Below are 17,734 nucleotides of genomic sequence, written 5' to 3' on the forward strand. Positions count from 1 at the left end.
CCCCCTAATCCTTTCCCTTTTCTTGTTTTTCCTTGTTTTGGGTTGTACCACATAAGGGAGGCCTACTCGTGTCCTACTGGGCCTCCCCTTTCACTTGTTCATACTTTTTATGGTCCTGGATTTATTTGGCAGCTTACAATGTTTTGTACATTGGAATGTTTTTCTTAGCCCCTGCATGGTCAAAATCGGTGCTAATTTTGTTCTCTCTTGAAAAACCCAATAAAATGATTTAACCAAAAAAAACAAGAATTTAAAATTACAGTAAAGCTTTAATTACAGCAGATGAATTAAAAAACATTTTCCATTAATATAGAATGTGACAGAACACATATGTACATGTATTAATAATATTTAAAAGGAGTTTTCCAGCTTTGCAATACTTTAATCTGTTTTTACATGCTTTTCTGATAATTTTACTGAATCTCTTTTTTTTTCTTTTTATAGTTTATTTTCTATTCATATGGGTATAGTTTTTATTGTGTTTTTTTTTTTTTTCTTCCTTTTTGTGGTGCCAAGGAAAACCGCTAAGGCCATTTGTGTGCTTGAACCTCTCTGCATCATTGTGATATACCTATATACTGTAAATAAAGCATTAATCGTTAGCGAGAAAGGGCATTATATTTATTAAAAAAATGTAGAAAAGCTTGTAAAAGTCAACATTAAGACTGGGTTCACATATATGGGAATTGGATGCGGTTTTAACTGCATCCAATTTGAATGTGACCGGCTTTCAATGGAGCCAGTTCACACGTGTGGGGCAGTCACGATGCGGTTTTGAAAAGGGTCCCGTGGGTTTTTGCCTCTGGTTCAGGTGCGAATTCAGGGAAAAATTTGCACCTGAATTGGTGAACAGAAACACACCAGATTCTGGACTGCAAACCGCAGTTGCATATGTGACCCCAGCCTATGTCTTTAGAATGCGGAAAGCCCCTTTTAAAGAGCTTCATAAGCAGTCACACACCGCTTGCATACATTATAATGGTTTTTGAAATGGTATTCAGCCAGGCATTATGAATTAGATGTCCGCTATCTCATTGTTGTTCATGTATTGCTGCAGGTTTCTGAATTTGGACTCTCCATTAACTTTCAAGTCACTTTCAAGCTTGTCCTTGATTCCCGGATTCATCATATGTGCTCCTCTCTCGGTGATGTATGACTTCAAGAATTTGAAAAACTGAGATATAGACAATAATCGTGAGTGACAGAGACATATTACACAACCAATACGCTTTCTTTAATAGTGCATTCACAAATCCTATTTAAACACCTACAGTAATGCTGTGATTCCTTTTTTTTTTTTTTTGGCATTTGAAAACCATCCTTGAGCTCCGAATTCTGTCATTTTTAAATCTACAATAAAAAAAGGCCTTCCATTGACTTGTACTATTTATTGTAACTTTTTGGCAAGTCATATGGGAGAATGGGCTGGGGGTAGGCTAATAAATAGGATAGCCATAGACAGATCAAGGAATCGGAACCTATGGGCAGGCTTCCTGCCCACTGTGGACAGCTATAGCTAGCGAAAGTGATTGCTTTCAGAATACAATAGCTCCATGGGAGGGATTCCCCCATCAACACTGTGTTGATGGGGGAATAAAGCAGTTTTCTATATAGGTGTATAGTGTGTGGCTTGCTTTACACTGACGCAACTCCCAGGTAGAGCGGCAGTTAAGTAAAGGCCACCATAGGTTGCTGGCATTTTGAGCCATCACCCAGCTTGATAAAGGTAGATTTAAAAATTGACTGAGCTGCGTAAAAAATGATCACCTATCAGAGGCAGCCACTCTTTGGCAGTATCAGCAGCAACACAATGGAGGTTACAGAGAATCAAACAATTTTCTCGCTTTTGTGAGCTGGAAAGCTGAAATTTTAAGCCATCTATGAACCGCTCAACCAGGCTTTGTAAGTAGCTGTTTGAGAAATGTGCACACAGCTGAGAAACACAGGGAGAGATTTACTAAACCCGGTGCAGCTGTGCATGGTAGCCAATCTGCTTCTAACGTCCGCTCAATTAAGCTTTGGCAATAAAACTTAGGCGCTGATTGGCTGCACCAGATGTTGCACTCTCCAGCTTTATTAACCCTCACAGTCTACTACACAGATATTCAAATTTGCATAACCCTGTCATCTCTGGGACAGTTTATTTCAGAAAATAAGTATTTGCCCTGAACAAAGATGGTTCCAGTCTTTTGATAAGAAAGGAAGATAAAGGAGTTTTTTTTTTTTTTTTTTAAGAATTACTGTGACCTTTTTAAAAGACAATACATATTACTTGGTATGTAAACCCTAAAGATGTGTAAGTGCAAAACATAAATTTATAATTTTGTGAATTTGTAGCTTACCCTTTTAGATCAGAAACATTTGCACCTGGTAATCCTGCCATTCTGAATCTTTATTCCATATGGTAACAATGCTGCCTTGCTGTCTTCTGAGGTTCAGCATTGTAACTTTTGACTGCAGACTAACCCTGCCCTCCAAGCTGATGTGCCATTGCACAGCATGCCAATTGTTTCAGTGTGATTGCTACCACTGAGAATGACCCCGTCCATATGCAGCCTATCTGCCCACAGATCGGTTGACGTGTAGGCCATGACAAGCTGACAATGTTACTGCTCCCAGATGTGCACCTGCAGCTCTGCATAAATCTGAAACCTGCCCCAAGAGCGGCACAGCCATGTATGTTGTACTATCGTAGTATCTTTATCATTTATATACATTACAAGGTTTTTTCCTATATACGTAATAGATGTTAGTTGACTTGAATGCCTTAGTCCGAACAAGGACCTAGCAGTGAGTCTTAAAGGAAAACTGTCAGATTTATGTTGCTATATAGAAGAACAGCATGACTGACTAGCCAGCAAAAATATGCTTGCAACTACTTTTTTCAATACTTTAAATCAGGGGTTTCAAACTGGTGGCCCTCCGGCTGCTGCGAAACTACAAATCCCATCATGCTTCTGTCAGTCTTGCAATGCCTCATGGGACTTGTAGTTTTGCAACAGCTGGAGGGCTGCCAGTTTGAGACCCCTGATTTAAATGGTTTTAGGGAAGCTCTTATCCTGGGCATAAAATCCACAATGTAGGACTGAACTTGTCTGACTTAGACCACAGCCTTACTCACATTCCAATGCTTCAATACCAAAGCCATTGTATGTCTGCTTAGTATTTTATGCTGATGCTTGGAGTCAGTGCAGATCAGCCCTATACATTGGAGGCAGGGGGAGCCACTTAGCACTGGTAAAATTTTCATTCAATTTTCACACAATTTTGCACACTGGCTACCAGGTTTAGAGATTAGTAAATCCTCATGACATCCTTAGACATAGACATCCTTAGACTATTATCCAATAGTTCTTGGCATCACAAAAGTAACTTGGCTGGGTTGGACTTTGTCCAAGATTCCTCTAGATAACACTGGCTTCAGGACTGTATATTGTGTCAGTACAAGCCACTGATTAGCACACAGGGCAACTGCAGTCTAAAATGTGTTATTGTTCAAAGTGCAAAGAATTAATAATTGCTCATGAAATGAATTGCATGTTACCGTTTGTTCACTTACCATTAGTGTGTGTGTGTGTGTGTGTGTGTGTGTGTGTGTGTGTGTGTGTGTGTGTGTGTGTGTGATAAATAGCAGTAACTAGATGCAATAGAATAGAGTCCTGTCCGCAAGCTTAGAGCAATAGAGTGTCACCAGAACAAGAATGGAGGGTAAATCTTCCAATGTGGTCAACTGTTCCAATGACAATTGTCTAACAGAGAATTTCTTTTCAGTACCCAGTGTGTTTTTGGGGCAGAAAGTGAAAGCAATCCTTTCCAGTGGGACACAGATAGTGGTGTTGTTTTCATACATTTTTATTTTTATTTTTTGCTAATAGGGGGTTTTAAGTATTCCTTCAAAACTAAAAAAGTTTTGGCTTTAAGTATACTTTAGTGTTAGAGCTTTAAAGAATAACTGCTACAGGGCGCTTTGCATTTTATTGCTGTCATCCAGCCATACTTGCTTAAAGCTGGATTCCAGGTATGATCTTTGCTGCATCCTTAGATTGGCTTGTACCAATGTAATTATGTATATCTCATTCCTAAGGGGCTGTTGGAGAAGCTGACAATCACTGTAGTAGTCCATGCTACTCCTGTTCTAGCCTCGATCTTTCAGGTCATGTGCCGAGCGGGTTCCCCTCTACACACTAATAATAATAATACACACTGACTGCACAGGTTACTCACTCGGCACTGCTGTCATTTACATTTTTTTTTTTTTTTTTTTTTCAATGATAGTGATGTTACTGCTTCGCCTCTCCACCTCATACAATCAAAAAATGCCTTGGATTCATTAAAAAAATAAATAAATGCATGGCGTTCTGTAAATGGCAGCAGTACCAAACGAGTGACTCCCTATGGGTAAAGTGCAGAGAGAAAGCCATGATCTTTCAGGTCCTGTGCCAGTTAGCTATCACTGAAGTAGCGCAGACTATACGTGATTTGTCAGCTTCCCAAGTGACCCTCCGGTGTGAGATGTACATACTTATGTACCAAGCTGGACCCATATAACTATACAATACAGATCATACCTGGAGTTCAGATTTAGCAATTGTTGAAATACAGAGTCTGATTTGCTAAAGATTCCTGTATCTCTCTTCCGCTTTTCCTTCAACAGTCATTGAAATGCAGTATGCTCAAGAAGACCACCATTCCTGTCCCCCCCTCCCTCCACATTCCCTCTTAAGATGAGGGAACTGAGATGCAGCATAATTCAGAAATCCAGCAATCCTGTGCATCTTCCCCCACCTTCCCTTCAATTGTCAACTGAGATACCGCAAACTATCCCTGTGCCTCTACTCCACCTTCCCCACATGTCTTTGGTGGCAGGCTTGATTCACACAAAATACTATATGAAATCCCACATCCCCTTTCCACGGCTCTATTGAGAATTGGCTGTGTTTCTCCCCTTCATCCTCTAGATGGAGCTATAGGAAATATATGATCGGCAGCAGCAATTGTTATATGTATGCTAAGGATGCCAGAGTTTGCAAAACTGTTCCTTGCTTTTTATGGGAATTGCTTTGAGTCTTAGTCCCACAATCAATTGGTACAAAAGATTTAATACTACAGTAAGTCCCCTACATACGAACTTTCAACGTGCAAACTTTCAAAAATACGAACATGTGCTTACATGGTGGTTTTTTCGTTCAACCCAGCAGGCTGAACAAAAAAATGGACAGATTGTTGTTAGGGTTGTCACCTCTTCCCTTTAAATCCGAACACTTATGAAATACACAGGTCCTGAGGCTAATTCAATGCAGAGGAGGCACCAAGTGGGTTTAATTACCTCCTTAATCAGCCACAGAGCCAGTGTAATTAATATGTGTTCAGTTTTAAAGGGATAAGGTGGCAACTCTAATGCCCTGTACACACACGGTCAAAAATTCCAATGGAAAAAGTCAGATCGGATTATGTTGTCGGAAAATCTGATCGTGTGTGGGCTCTATTGGACTATCTATTTTTGTTGTCGCATAAATTCCGATCGTGTGTAGATGGACAAAGTGCCGCGCATGCTCAGAATAAACTAAGAGATGAAAGCTATTGGCTACTGGCCCGTTTATAGTCCCGACGTATGTGTGTGATGTCACCTCGTTTAGAACGATCAGATTTTCCAACAACTTTGTGCGACCGTGTGTATGCAACACAAGTTTCGGACAAAATCCGTTGGAAAAAATCTGACGGATTTTGTGGTTGGAATGTCTGACCATGTGTAGAGGGCATAATTGTTGTACTAAGATGTTGAAGGGATCTCTCTTGCTGTACTATTGTGTTCTGACAGTGGGACTCCTCCCGCCAGAACACACTGATCAGCGCCCTGCAGCCTTTGTTTGCAACCGCTGAACTTTGTTGGATTTAGCCGTCATTCACACTGGGCTGATTTGACATGCGATTTAACATGAGCCTATTGCCAGCAACGGCACTGTCCAGATTGAGACACCGACTTTGCGGCGCCACAACCATTCCCAAAATAGTTCCTGCACTACTTTTGGTGACTTCGGGGGTGATTTCAATAGACATCTGTGCATGAACCCACACAGTTGTCTATCAAATCGCCCCAAAGTCAGACTGAAATGCCAGTTTGAAATTGTGTAAGTTCAGCTGAACTCGCACAAATTCAAACCCGCATTCAGTGTGAACCTAGCCTAACGAACAAGTTGGACTTACAATTGAGCTCCCGGAATGGAACTCGTTCGTAAATAGGTTACTTAGACCAGCCATACATGGAGCAAATTTCTTTCCTGCAACCACAGGTTGCTATAAAGAAATTTGCTTGATTTCTCCATCAACACAGACAGTATTGGTAGGGGAATCCCTCTTGCCGGATCATTATCTTCTCCCGGCGGGGGGAAGCCAGGCCATTGGCTTCTCTTGGCGGGGAAAGCCATTCCCACCGGAAGAAGACAGTGATTATTATTCACTGCTATAGCCGCTAACGATAAAGTGAATCCATCAGGCTAATTTTACACAAATTGATCAATCAACTTGGTATATTCAGCCTACCCAATAACGGTTCAAATGGCTGGCATTACCGTATATATTTTCAAATATACACATAATATTGCAAAGGACAATGTACAGTGTGTGTATATTTATGTGTATTATTATATATTATAATAATATAATATTTGTGTGTGTGTGTGTGTGTGTGTGTGTGTGTGTATATATATATTTTGTGTGTGTGTGTAATAAATATATATATTTATTGAGTTGGTGTATAGTGTGACATTACAGGTTTGTAAAATTATTGATGCGGTCATTTTATGTAACTACAAAATTAGAGCCCTTTGTACACGTGGCTGCCCATCTGCATTGCTTCTCTCCCAGTGTTTTAGCACACTTTAGCCCAGCAACAGGCAGCCTGTGAAAGTCTATAGCAGGCTGTGGCTGAACACTGTACTGAGTGGTACAGACGTTAAGTGCCCCATGCATTCAAGGGCGACCCCTCGTGCAGGTGTTAGAAAGGAAATAAGAAAAGAAAGTTGACTTAATCCATTTACTGTAGGCGCCATCTGCAGCTTCTATGTCAATATACACATAGCTCTTTTCCCTAGCTGCAAGAGCTATGATGAGGTAAGCATTTCACACTACTACCCGTTTCAGTGGTCATTGCTAGATGTCAGTGTGGTTGCATACTATATATTGATAAATCTTAGTATGTGTTGACTTTTTGCAGCCATATTAGGAGAACACCTACTTTATATCTGTTACATGTTCCCATTCGCATTAACACAAGTTAAAAAAAAACTACCATCTAGCTTCCCCCATCTGTAATATTAAGGAAGGGGCTGGGGGATAAGTTTACAATAATTAACTCTGCGTATACTGTGCTGGCAGATCTCATTATCAGTTTTCAACTAGATGTGTGCCCTAACATGTGGTTAACAATCTCACATTGGTGCATTGTATGTTGATGTACCTTAGGAAAGAAAAAACACTGTTCTCCTGTCTGCCCTTCTAAATGCACTTTGAAATTGTTCACCTGCTCCAAACTAGAAAAGTAAAAAATGTTTTCTCTTAAATTATTTTTAGGCATTCTGAATGAAAGGGAACACATAACAAACATATAGGGGTTATTTACAAAAGGCAACTACAAGTGCAAAGTACACTAGAAATTGCACTGAACATGCAGTCACTGTAAATCTGAGGGGTAGATCTGAAATTAGTGGAAGCTCTGCTGATTTTATCATCCAATCATTTGCAAGCTAAAATGCTGTTTATTTTGCTTGCATGTCCCCCTCGGATCTACAGCGACTTTACTTCCAAGTGCAATTTCAAGTGCAGTTTGTACTGGTAGTGTGGGTTTCGCAAATGTAACAGCAAAAGTGGAAACTGACTTTTGAGTGATTATTATATATGACCATAATTAGATTGTGAACACGTGTCATATTTGTAAGGGGTTCTAACCAAATGTGTAATGCTAAAATGTGATATTCCTCTTCATTAATTAGTTTCAAGTAATCAGTTAATAAAGTTGCAAACAATACAACTGTGAGACTGATTTAGGCTGGGTTCACACTGAAGCATGTGGCAGCTCATAGCGGGGGGTCTGGTGCGTCCCTGTTCACCATTTCAGGTCTGATTTCAGTTGGAATTTTTGGCTGAATTCGAACCTGTAACAGACCATAAGATGCACAGGACTCCTGTGCAAGTTGCACCAGAGCCGCTCTGGAGATGTGTGAACCAGCTCCATAGAGAGCCAGTCACAAGAGGTTATATACTAAAGGCAAATCCACTTTGCATTGCAAGTGCACTTGAAATTAAAGTCGCTGTAGATCCGAGGGGGACATGCAAGGAAAATAAAAAAACAGCATTTTAGCTCGCACATGATTGGATGATAAAATCAGCAGAGCTTCCACTCATTTCAGATCTACTCCCTTTATTTTTTATTTTTATTTTTTTGAGGGACTGCACTTTCAAGTGCACTGGCAGTGCAAAGTGGATTTGCCTTTCATAAATAACCCACACAGTCTCCTGACATGAAAATTGGATGTGGGGAAACCCTCATCTAATTTGCATTAGTGTGAGCCCAGCCTTATAGAATTAAATGGAAAAGTATCCCAAATCAATTAATTTTAACTACTATCTTTTTTTAATTTTCTAACATGCTATTATTACAATGATTAGACTCATTATTGCTATTATTACAAATTGGGTTGGTATTGTTATTATAGATTAGGTTGATATTGCCATTATTACAAATTGGGTTCATACTGCTGTTATTACTATTACAGATTGGGTTGATATCGTTATTATAGATTAGGTTGATATTGCTATTACAAATTATTACTATTACAGGTTTAAATTGATATTGCTATTATTACTACTATTACAGATTGAGTTGACATTCTTATTATTATTAATATTATTATTATTATTGGGTTGATAATGCTATTACTGTTATTACAGAATGGATTGGTATTGTTATTATTAGTATTCCAGATTTTAGTTGATATTAATATTTGGGTTGACATTGCTTTTATTCCTCTTATTACAGTTTGGGTTGATATTGCTATTGGGTACTATTATTACAGAATGAGTTGGCATTGTTATTAGTATAGTATTACAGATTTTAGTTTATATTGCTGTTATTATTAAAATTAGAATAAACCTTTTTCACTATTGCAAAGAATAATGCAAATAAAATAAAACCTAAAAATATAATAAAACACATTTCAATCCAATTATACCATGGAAGGAAGCATGTACTGAGGGAAATTGTAGGTTGCCACTGCTTACTTGTAATCTTACAAGTTCTAGTTTTGTCCTCTATTCTGATCCAGTGACTTTGGTACTTGTCACTGACCCAGAACAAATGTCCACATTTGGATTTCTGACTTCACTTGCTGCATGCTTGTTCTTATGTCAACAAATCAAGGTATAGAAGAGAGACCACTAGGTCACTAGCATTTACAGAACGTGGTCAACGATGGAAGAATGCAAATTGCTATTAGAATACGTATACTTATATTTCTAAATATAAATAAAAAAATCTATTCTATTTTAAAAAACTGTTAGTAAAAGTAAGTGAAATCTGTGAAAATATTTAAAACATCAGATTGAAATCTACAATCCAACTGTGAAACATGCAACACTTAAATAACTTTAACTAAAGTACATAAACAGCCATTACCAAGTCCCTGTTGTATGGATTTCCCAGAGACTTCCATTCTCTCTCTCTGGATGACTGAGCAGCTACGCTTGCAATAAGTAGAGATATTACATAGGCTGCCACAAAATAAGACTCTTTCATCCTGAAAAAAGAAATGTAAAAATAGAATCTAAATAGAGTGTAGAGAATCCACAAGCAGATGTCTACTTCCGCCATTATGGCTACTTACCTTATGGAAAACAGATGCTTAGTCTGTGTCCAGGACTGCTTCCCCGTCATCCGCTGAACAGAGTGACAGCCAGCTTCACTGACTCAATTTATATGCCTTAATGGTAATCTGCTTCCCACACTGAATATGTGTGCAGATGAGCCATATCAGTTGACCTGCTTTGTTCTCCCACAAATAGAGCAGTAATTAGAGTCCTTTGAGATTGTCATGAAGGATTCAGGGTGTACTCCGGGGAATAGGAAAAAGCTGTGGAATAAAAGTAAGTTTTAATAAAAAAATCTTGTTTGATAAAACTTTGAGAGGCCACTTGTGCTTGGAGAGGTACTTCACTCTTACGTCATAGACGCTGTTCTGAGAACTGATTCTTGTCATTTTACTAATAGGGAAATGCATACTTATGTATTTAACCCACACAGCTAATGAATGCAGGAAAAAACTGTGTAGAAACTTTAGAAGGTTTATGGGGAGTTCCAAATGTCTTAGGATTGCTGCTCAACACAACCAATAAAATGTATTAATGCATTAACCACGTATAGAAGTGTGGCATCTATACAATGTACACATAAGAGCTTTTATTGCTAAACACTCACACTAAGGAGTGTAGCTATAGAAATGGGATCAAAAATGAATGTTTTTGATCCCATTTAGGAAGTCTGGATCCGCTAGCTGCCTGGTCTGATGGCAGTCTCAGCCTTTCGGCGAGCCACTGAGACAGCTGCTCCCCACCCCTCCACAGTTCAGCACTCCAATGAGCGAGGAGGAGCAGAGCAGGAGAGCTGCTGACTGACAGGCAGCATCTCTCCACTTGGGGAGGTGAGAGAACTGAGCCGAGCGGTGGCTCAGTTCTCAGTGCAGAGGCGGTAGGGGGCAGATGCAGCAGCATCAGTCTGATGCTGTATCCACCTAGGTAAGTATGAATTCCTCATAGTAAAAAAAACATACTTCTCTTTTAAAATCTGTGTTAGATCATGTTGTGGCAGATGATGTCAGTATGTTAACATTGCTGTGGGGCTCCTCCTGTAAAGATGGTATTGTCATGCTTAAATTTTCCTAGGCTGTACCTCAAATGTACATTTCTTTATATCCTTGCATAGGTATTGCACTAGGGGAGGGGCTAAAGGATGTTAACCACTTAAGCCCTAGAAGATTTACCCCCCATTCATGACCAGGCCATTTTTGACGATACAGCACTGCTCTACTTTAACTGACAATTGCACGGTCATGCAATTTATGTCCTTTTTCCCACAAATAGAGCTTTCTTTTTGGTGGTATTTGATCACCTCTGCGTTTTTTATTTTTTGCACTATAAACAAAAATATGTCGACAATTTTGAAGAAATAAAACAATATTTTTTTTTTTTTTTTTTTACTTTCTGCTATAAAACATAGCCAATAAAAAAGGTAAAACATTTAATTTTATTCATCCATTTAGGCCAATATGTATTCTGCTACATATTGTTTAAAAAAATCCCAATAAGCATACATTGATTGGCTTGCACAAACGTTTTTGCGTCTACAAACTATGGAATCGATTTATGGAATTATTTAATTATTTTTTACTCGTAATGGCAGAGCGGAATCTTTAGCGGGATTGCGACATTGCGAAAGACAAATCGGACACTATAGGGATATTTATGAAAGGCAAATCCACTTTGCACTGCAAATGCACTTGAAAGTGCACTCAGAAGTGCAGTCCCTGTAAATCTGAGGGGTAGATCTGAAATGAGTGGAAGCTCTGCTGATTTGATCATCTAGTCATGTGCAAGCTAAAATGCTGTCTTTTTATTTTCCTTGAATGTCCCCCTCGGATCTACAGCGACTTTACTTCCAAGTGCACTTTCAGTGCAAAGTGGATTTTCCTTTAGTAAATAACCCTCTAAGTGACACTTTTAGGGGACCAGTGACACTAATACAGAGACCAGTGCAAAAAAAAATGCACTCTTCCATACTATGATACTGGCAGGGAAGGGGTTAACATCAGGGGTGATCAAAGGGTTACGTGTGCTCCTAGGGAGTGCTTTATAACTATGTGAGGGATGGCTTAACTGGAGGAAAACTGAGATCAGTGTTTCTACTTAGCAGAAATAAAAGATCGGCATCTTCCTCTCTGACAGAATGATGGTCTGCCTTGTTTACATAGGCAGACCGCAATTCTGCCTCGCCTGTGAACAATCAGCATGTCCTGGCGTGCGCGCCCCAGACCCTGTGCACGAAATCACATACAGGTAGTTGATTTCTTCAGTATCTGGCTGTGCCAATAATACTACTGTATTTTTATGTATTTTTTTTTCTCTGGTTTCTGGTATTTTCAGGTGCCCCATTTTGTGTGTTACAGTTTTAAACTGAACTTTTTTTTAAATGGGGTGGGGGGGTTGAATCTTTATTGCGTTCTATTTCCACTGGACTGGTTTCCCTTCCTTCTATTCACAATCTTCTTTCTTCTTCCAATCCTTGCTTGGCAAGCTAGATTTTGCCATGAGGATCATCCTTCATCTCGCGCCTCTTAGTTTCCAAATTCCTAGGCTAGACACAGCAGCAATAGTGGATTTGTCAATGTGGGATGAATTTTTTATTCCATCGGCATCCTCTTCGTCGCCACAGACGCTGCAGCCTCTACAGACTTTGCAGCAGTATTTACCCATCATTGCTTACAGGGCCACGCCAACCGGAAATCCTCCTGATCCTCAGGTTTAGTCAGTCCTTCTCACAATTCAAACTCTACCCCATTGTGGCTGCAGCTCAAGTCTGGGGCAGCACCCGAGCAGGCAAACAGTGACATTTGCCACAGACAATTCGGGCCACAGCTAGTATCATAACTATAGGTAGGTCCAAATCGATAACCATCATGTCCTTCTGGCACAGGCTGGTGCAACTATCGCTGCAGCATGAATTCAGAGTGCACTGCATCTATATCCCGGGCAAGTGCAAAGACTCGGCCGACACACTATCCCGCTTTAACTTTGCATCATTCTTCTCGTAGGAACCAGGAACCGACCGGACCACATCTCTTATCCCACCTTGGTCACAGCTGACAATGGATTAAAGCAAAATCTACATGATGTGACCCGCCTTGTAAATCAGTTATTATCCCGGAACACCCTGTAGGCCTATCGTACAGCCTGGGATTCCTATGGCAGGTTCCTAGCCCCAAACCCCAGGCAGTGTTGGGAGATCTTAAACACACTCAGGCTTTCATATCGTACTGTCATATGCAGCTGCCTCTTATCACATAATACCATCAGATTCTACTTAGCTGGCATCCAGCATTTCGTCTCCTTACAGGACCCTACAAAGCCATCCTTCTCTGCCCACACAGTCAAAACCATCCTACACTGTATCCATAGGCAGCAGCCCCACAACTAGTAGCAAGGACCTACCCGGCACTAGCGCCATCTCCAGACATGTCTACCATCCTGTCACATTCCCCCTTCAGGTTACTGCCCAGCCTGGTCCTCCAAGCAGCCATCTACCTGGCCTTATATGGCTTCTTACGTCCAAGCGAATTCACCGGCCCCGGCTGTCAGGTACACGCATCTGACACGTAATCAGAATCACGTCATGCTGAACCTCGTAGTGTCCAAAAACACAACAGTCCAGTCCCAGGCTAGATTTCAAGCTATTCCAGACTCTCAACACCTGGTGCCTAGTGCCCATTCTAGACCAGTCATTATCTCAACTGACCGACCTGTAGGAGTCTAGCCCATTGCTACCTTTCCTTACCAAACCTCTGAGTGGTAACCAGTTCACCAGACACATTGGGATCCTCTTGCTTAACTTAGGCCTTTACCTGGCCGATAATCTGGATATTCCTTCTGGATCGGAGCAGTGCCAGCAGCATCACAACACAGGGTACCGGACAATGTAATTAAGCGAATGGACAGGTGGAAATTCCGCTTGCTTTGCCCGATAAATTCCGAATCCATAAGCAGAAATGTTACAAGCCTTCAGCAAGCTTGCCCAGTAGTATGTTATCAACTCAAATAATTACCTCCCTAACCAAGTGTTTGCATAGAGCCTTTAGACTGAACAGCTGTTCTTGTGCTTGCTCAGCTTACAGACCCATATACTAAATAATATTTGTGTTTTGGTGTTTTAGTAAAGGGATAACTGTCTTTGTCCAGTAGCAGGAAATACAGTAAGAGATCACAAGTACTCATACATGTATTTCCTAAAGACAACCTCTGGATATGAAGCTGAGCACGTGTACTCTACTTCTTTGGTCCACCATGGTGAGGCCTGTTCTGAGTGGAACCTGTCCTGTTAAACCGCTGTATGGTCTTGGTCACTGTACTGCAGCTTAGTTTCAAGGTCTTATAGCCTAGGCCATCTTTATGTAGAGCAACAATTCTTTTTTTTCAGATCCTCAGAATTCTTTGCCATGAGGTGCCATGTTGAACTTCCAGTGACCAGTATGAGAGAGTGAGAGCGATAACACCAAATTTAACACACCTGCCCCCCATTCACACCTAAGACCTTGTAACACTGAGTCACATGACACCAGGGAGGGAAATGGCTAATTGGGCCCAATTTGGACATTTTCTCTTAGGGGTGTACTCACTTTTGTTGCCAGCGGTTTAGATATTAATGGCTGTGTCGAGTTATTTTGAGGGTACAGCAAATTTACACTTATACCCGCTGTGCACTCCCTACTTTACATTGTAGCAAAGTGTAATTTCTTCAATGTTGTCACATGAAAAGATATAATAAAATATATTTAAAAATGTCAAAAGTACATTTCAAAAAAGTTTTATAAATTGATTTGCTTAATTTGATTTAAATGAGTGAAATAAGTATTTGATCCCCTACCAATTAGCAAGATTTATGAATAACAGGTGTCTTCCATACAGGTAACGAGCTGAGATTAGGAGAACTCTCACTTAAAGGGAGTGCTTTTAAGCTTACCTGTATAAAAGAGACCTGTCCACAGAAGCAATCAGATTCCAATCTCTTCACCATGGCCAAGACCAAGACCAAAGAGCTTTCCAAGGATGTCATGGACAGGCTACAAGACCATCGCCAAGCAGCCTGGGTGACAACAGTTGGTGTGATTATTTGCAAATGTAATAAACACAAAATAACTGTCAATCTCACTCAGTCTGGGGCTCGATGCAAGATCTCACCTCGTGGAGTTTCAATGATCATGAGAACAGTGAGGAATCAGCCCAGAAGTAAGCAGGAGAATCTTTTCAATGATCTCAATGCAGCTAGGACCATAATCACCAAGAAAGCAATTAGTAACACACTATGCCGTGAAGGACTGAAATCCTGCAACACCCGCAAGGTCCCCCTGCTTAAGAAAGTACATGTACAGGCCAGTCTGAAGTTTGCTAATTAACATCTGAATGATTCAGTGAACTGGATGAAAGTGTTGTGGTCAGTTGAGACCAAATTCAAGCTCTTTGGCATCAAATTAGCCCGTGTTTGGAAGAGGAGGAATGCTGCCTATGACCCCCAAGAACACCATCCCCACCGTCAAACATGGTGGTGGAAACATTATGCTTTGTGGGTGTTTTTCTGCTAAGGGGACAGGAAAATGTCACCGCATCAAAGGGACAATGGGCAGGGCCATGTACCATCAAATCTTGGGAGAGAGTCTCCTTCTCTCAGCCAGGGCATTGAAAATGGGTCGTGGATGGGTATTTCAACATGGCAATGACCCAAATTACGCAGCCAAGGCAACAAAGGAGTGGCTCAAGAAGAAGCACATTAAGGACCCGGAGTGGCCTAGCTAGTCTCCAGACCTTAATCCCATTGAGAATATATGGAGTGAGCTGAAGGTTTGAGTTGCCAAACATCAGCCTCAAAACCTAATGATTTGGAGAGGATCTGCAAAGAGGAGTGGGACAAAATCCCACCTGATATGTGTGCAAACCTGATGGCCAACTACAAGAAACGTTTGACCTCTGATTGCCAACAAGGGTTTTGCCACCAAGTACAAAGTCATATTTTGCAAAGGGGTCAAATACTTATTTCATGCATTAAAATGCAAATCAATTTGACTTTTTTTTTAAAATGTGTTTTTCTGGATTTTTTGTTGTGATTCTGTCTCACTGTTAAAATATACCTATCATTAAAATTAGACTGATTATTTCTTTGTCAGTGGGCAAACCTACACAGCGAGGGAAAAAAAAGTATTTGATCCCCTGCTGATTTTGTATAAGTGCTTGAAAAACGTGCTTTTTATCAGTGTATTGTAATCGAGTCTATGCACATTTTTTTTGTGCTGTCTACTGTTGCTAGCTGCGTTCACTATGGATCCAGCCTTGAAGACCATGCAGGAAATACTCCTCCTGATTTTGTTGCATCGGATCAGAAGACTGAGAGAATTGCATGAGAGGACCAGAGTTTGTCAGTACTGGACCCATCCGTTGATGGACCAACGCATATCTTCTGGATATTTCACCAGCCTATACATTCAGCTGCATAACTATCCTCAAAAGTTTTTGGCACATTTGACCACGCCTTACTTGAATGGACACCCAGATGAGGATGTGTGTCTCTTGAGGAACATTTCCTGGTGACACTCGGGTATGTCATTATGTTAGTCACATGTATTAATGTTAAACAGTTATGTTTTCCACAATTGTATTTAAAAAATTTAAAATTAAAAATTGGAAAAATTAGTTTGCCTTTTTTTACATATTTTTTTAATGAACTTTTTTTTTTTATAACTTATTTTTTAAGTTTACATTAAAGTATTAAATAGAAAAAATGTCTTAAAGTTTAAGACTTTTTATTTTATTTATTTTTTTATATGTAAAAATTTTATTCACAAAATAAAAATATATAATATATCTTTTTTTTTTTTTTTTTTTGTAGGTTCCTGGCCACAGGGCAAATGTTTGTCTCTCTACATCATTACTTTCTGATGGGTGTAAGCAAGGTGGCAAAAGTGACCCGGGAGACCTGCAAATAATGATATGCGTGAGCGAACAGAAGAAATGTGAGAACAGGTGGCTAAGGAATTTTGGGAAAAGACAGTTTCCAAACTGTATAGGAGCTCTGGATGGAAAGCATGTCCGAGTGAAAAAAAAAAAAAAAAAAAACTCTGGGTCACATTATTTCAACTATAAAAAGTACTTCTCAGTTGTACTTCTGGCATTGGCGGATGCAAATCTGCCCTTCACATTTGTTGATGTGGGGGCCCACAGAAGTCTGCATTGGGTCATTGGCTACACGAAGGACGCCTAGGAATTCCTTCTTATAGACCACTTCCGGGGCACTATGGAGCCCAGTCTTCCACTGGTGGTGATAGCCAATGAAGCTTTTGGTTTAGCAGAATATCTAATGCACCCATATAGTGGAAATGGACTTGCTTACCAGCAGAGAATTTATAACTATAGACTAAGCCGAGCCAGATGTATTGTGGCGTGCGCCTTTGGAGTATGTACAGCAAGTGGTGTGTACTTTTCTCCGCCATTCAGCTTGATGTGGAGAACGCTATAAAAGTCATCCTAGCATGCAACATGCTGCATAACTTTTTAATTGTCAACGAGAAAGTCTCCACAGAACCTGCACCCTCAAACCCAGCACATGATATTCAATTCATGGACTTGTGCAGCACCGCTAGAATTATGAACATCAGAAATCAGTTTGCCAATTTTTTTCTGGTGGTAGTTTGGCCTGGCAAAACCAATATATCTAATTGAATTTTTCTTGATACTAGCCTTTTACTTGACCCTTACCTCTCACTGATTAAAAATATTGCATATTTCAATAAAGTTCAGTAAATTTCAATAAAGTTATAAACTTTTTGCTGCTTTTTTATTTTTTTTAACATTTCCTTATTTTATCAGGGGACTTGTTTCATGCAATGTCAGTGGCTGCAGTCCATGTTGCAGGAAAGTGGCAACATTT

General features: G+C 40.1%; 2 protein-coding genes across 3 annotated transcripts in view; one reads left to right on the forward strand and one right to left on the reverse strand.

The window, feature by feature from the left end:
* The window catches only part of BTD (biotinidase), an 84,729-nt gene that overhangs the window by 25,826 nt on the left and 41,169 nt on the right, over positions 1-17,734 (forward strand). The window contains exon 2 of one of the 2 annotated variants that reach the window (XM_077491372.1): positions 1,058-1,145. The gene's annotated coding sequence lies outside the window, so the exon portion shown is untranslated. Of the gene's footprint in view, positions 1-1,057; positions 1,195-17,734 lie in introns of those variants that run through there. The other variant, XM_077491371.1, reaches the window with a different exon arrangement.
* On the reverse strand, positions 250-10,095 carry CUNH2orf66 (chromosome unknown C2orf66 homolog). The gene is made up of 3 exons (XM_077491373.1): positions 9,879-10,095; positions 9,671-9,791; positions 250-1,174 (listed from the first exon to the last, which is right to left on the reverse strand). The coding sequence occupies exons 1-3, from the start codon at positions 9,926-9,928 to the stop codon at positions 1,016-1,018; spliced, it is 330 nt and encodes a 109-aa protein (XP_077347499.1). The 5' UTR covers positions 9,929-10,095; the 3' UTR covers positions 250-1,015.

Source organism: Lithobates pipiens, unplaced genomic scaffold (assembly GCF_037356315.1).
Source record: "Lithobates pipiens isolate NorthernLeopardFrog02 unplaced genomic scaffold, aLitPip1_a1.2 Scaffold_19, whole genome shotgun sequence".
Classification (NCBI taxonomy): Eukaryota; Metazoa; Chordata; class Amphibia; order Anura; family Ranidae; genus Lithobates; species Lithobates pipiens.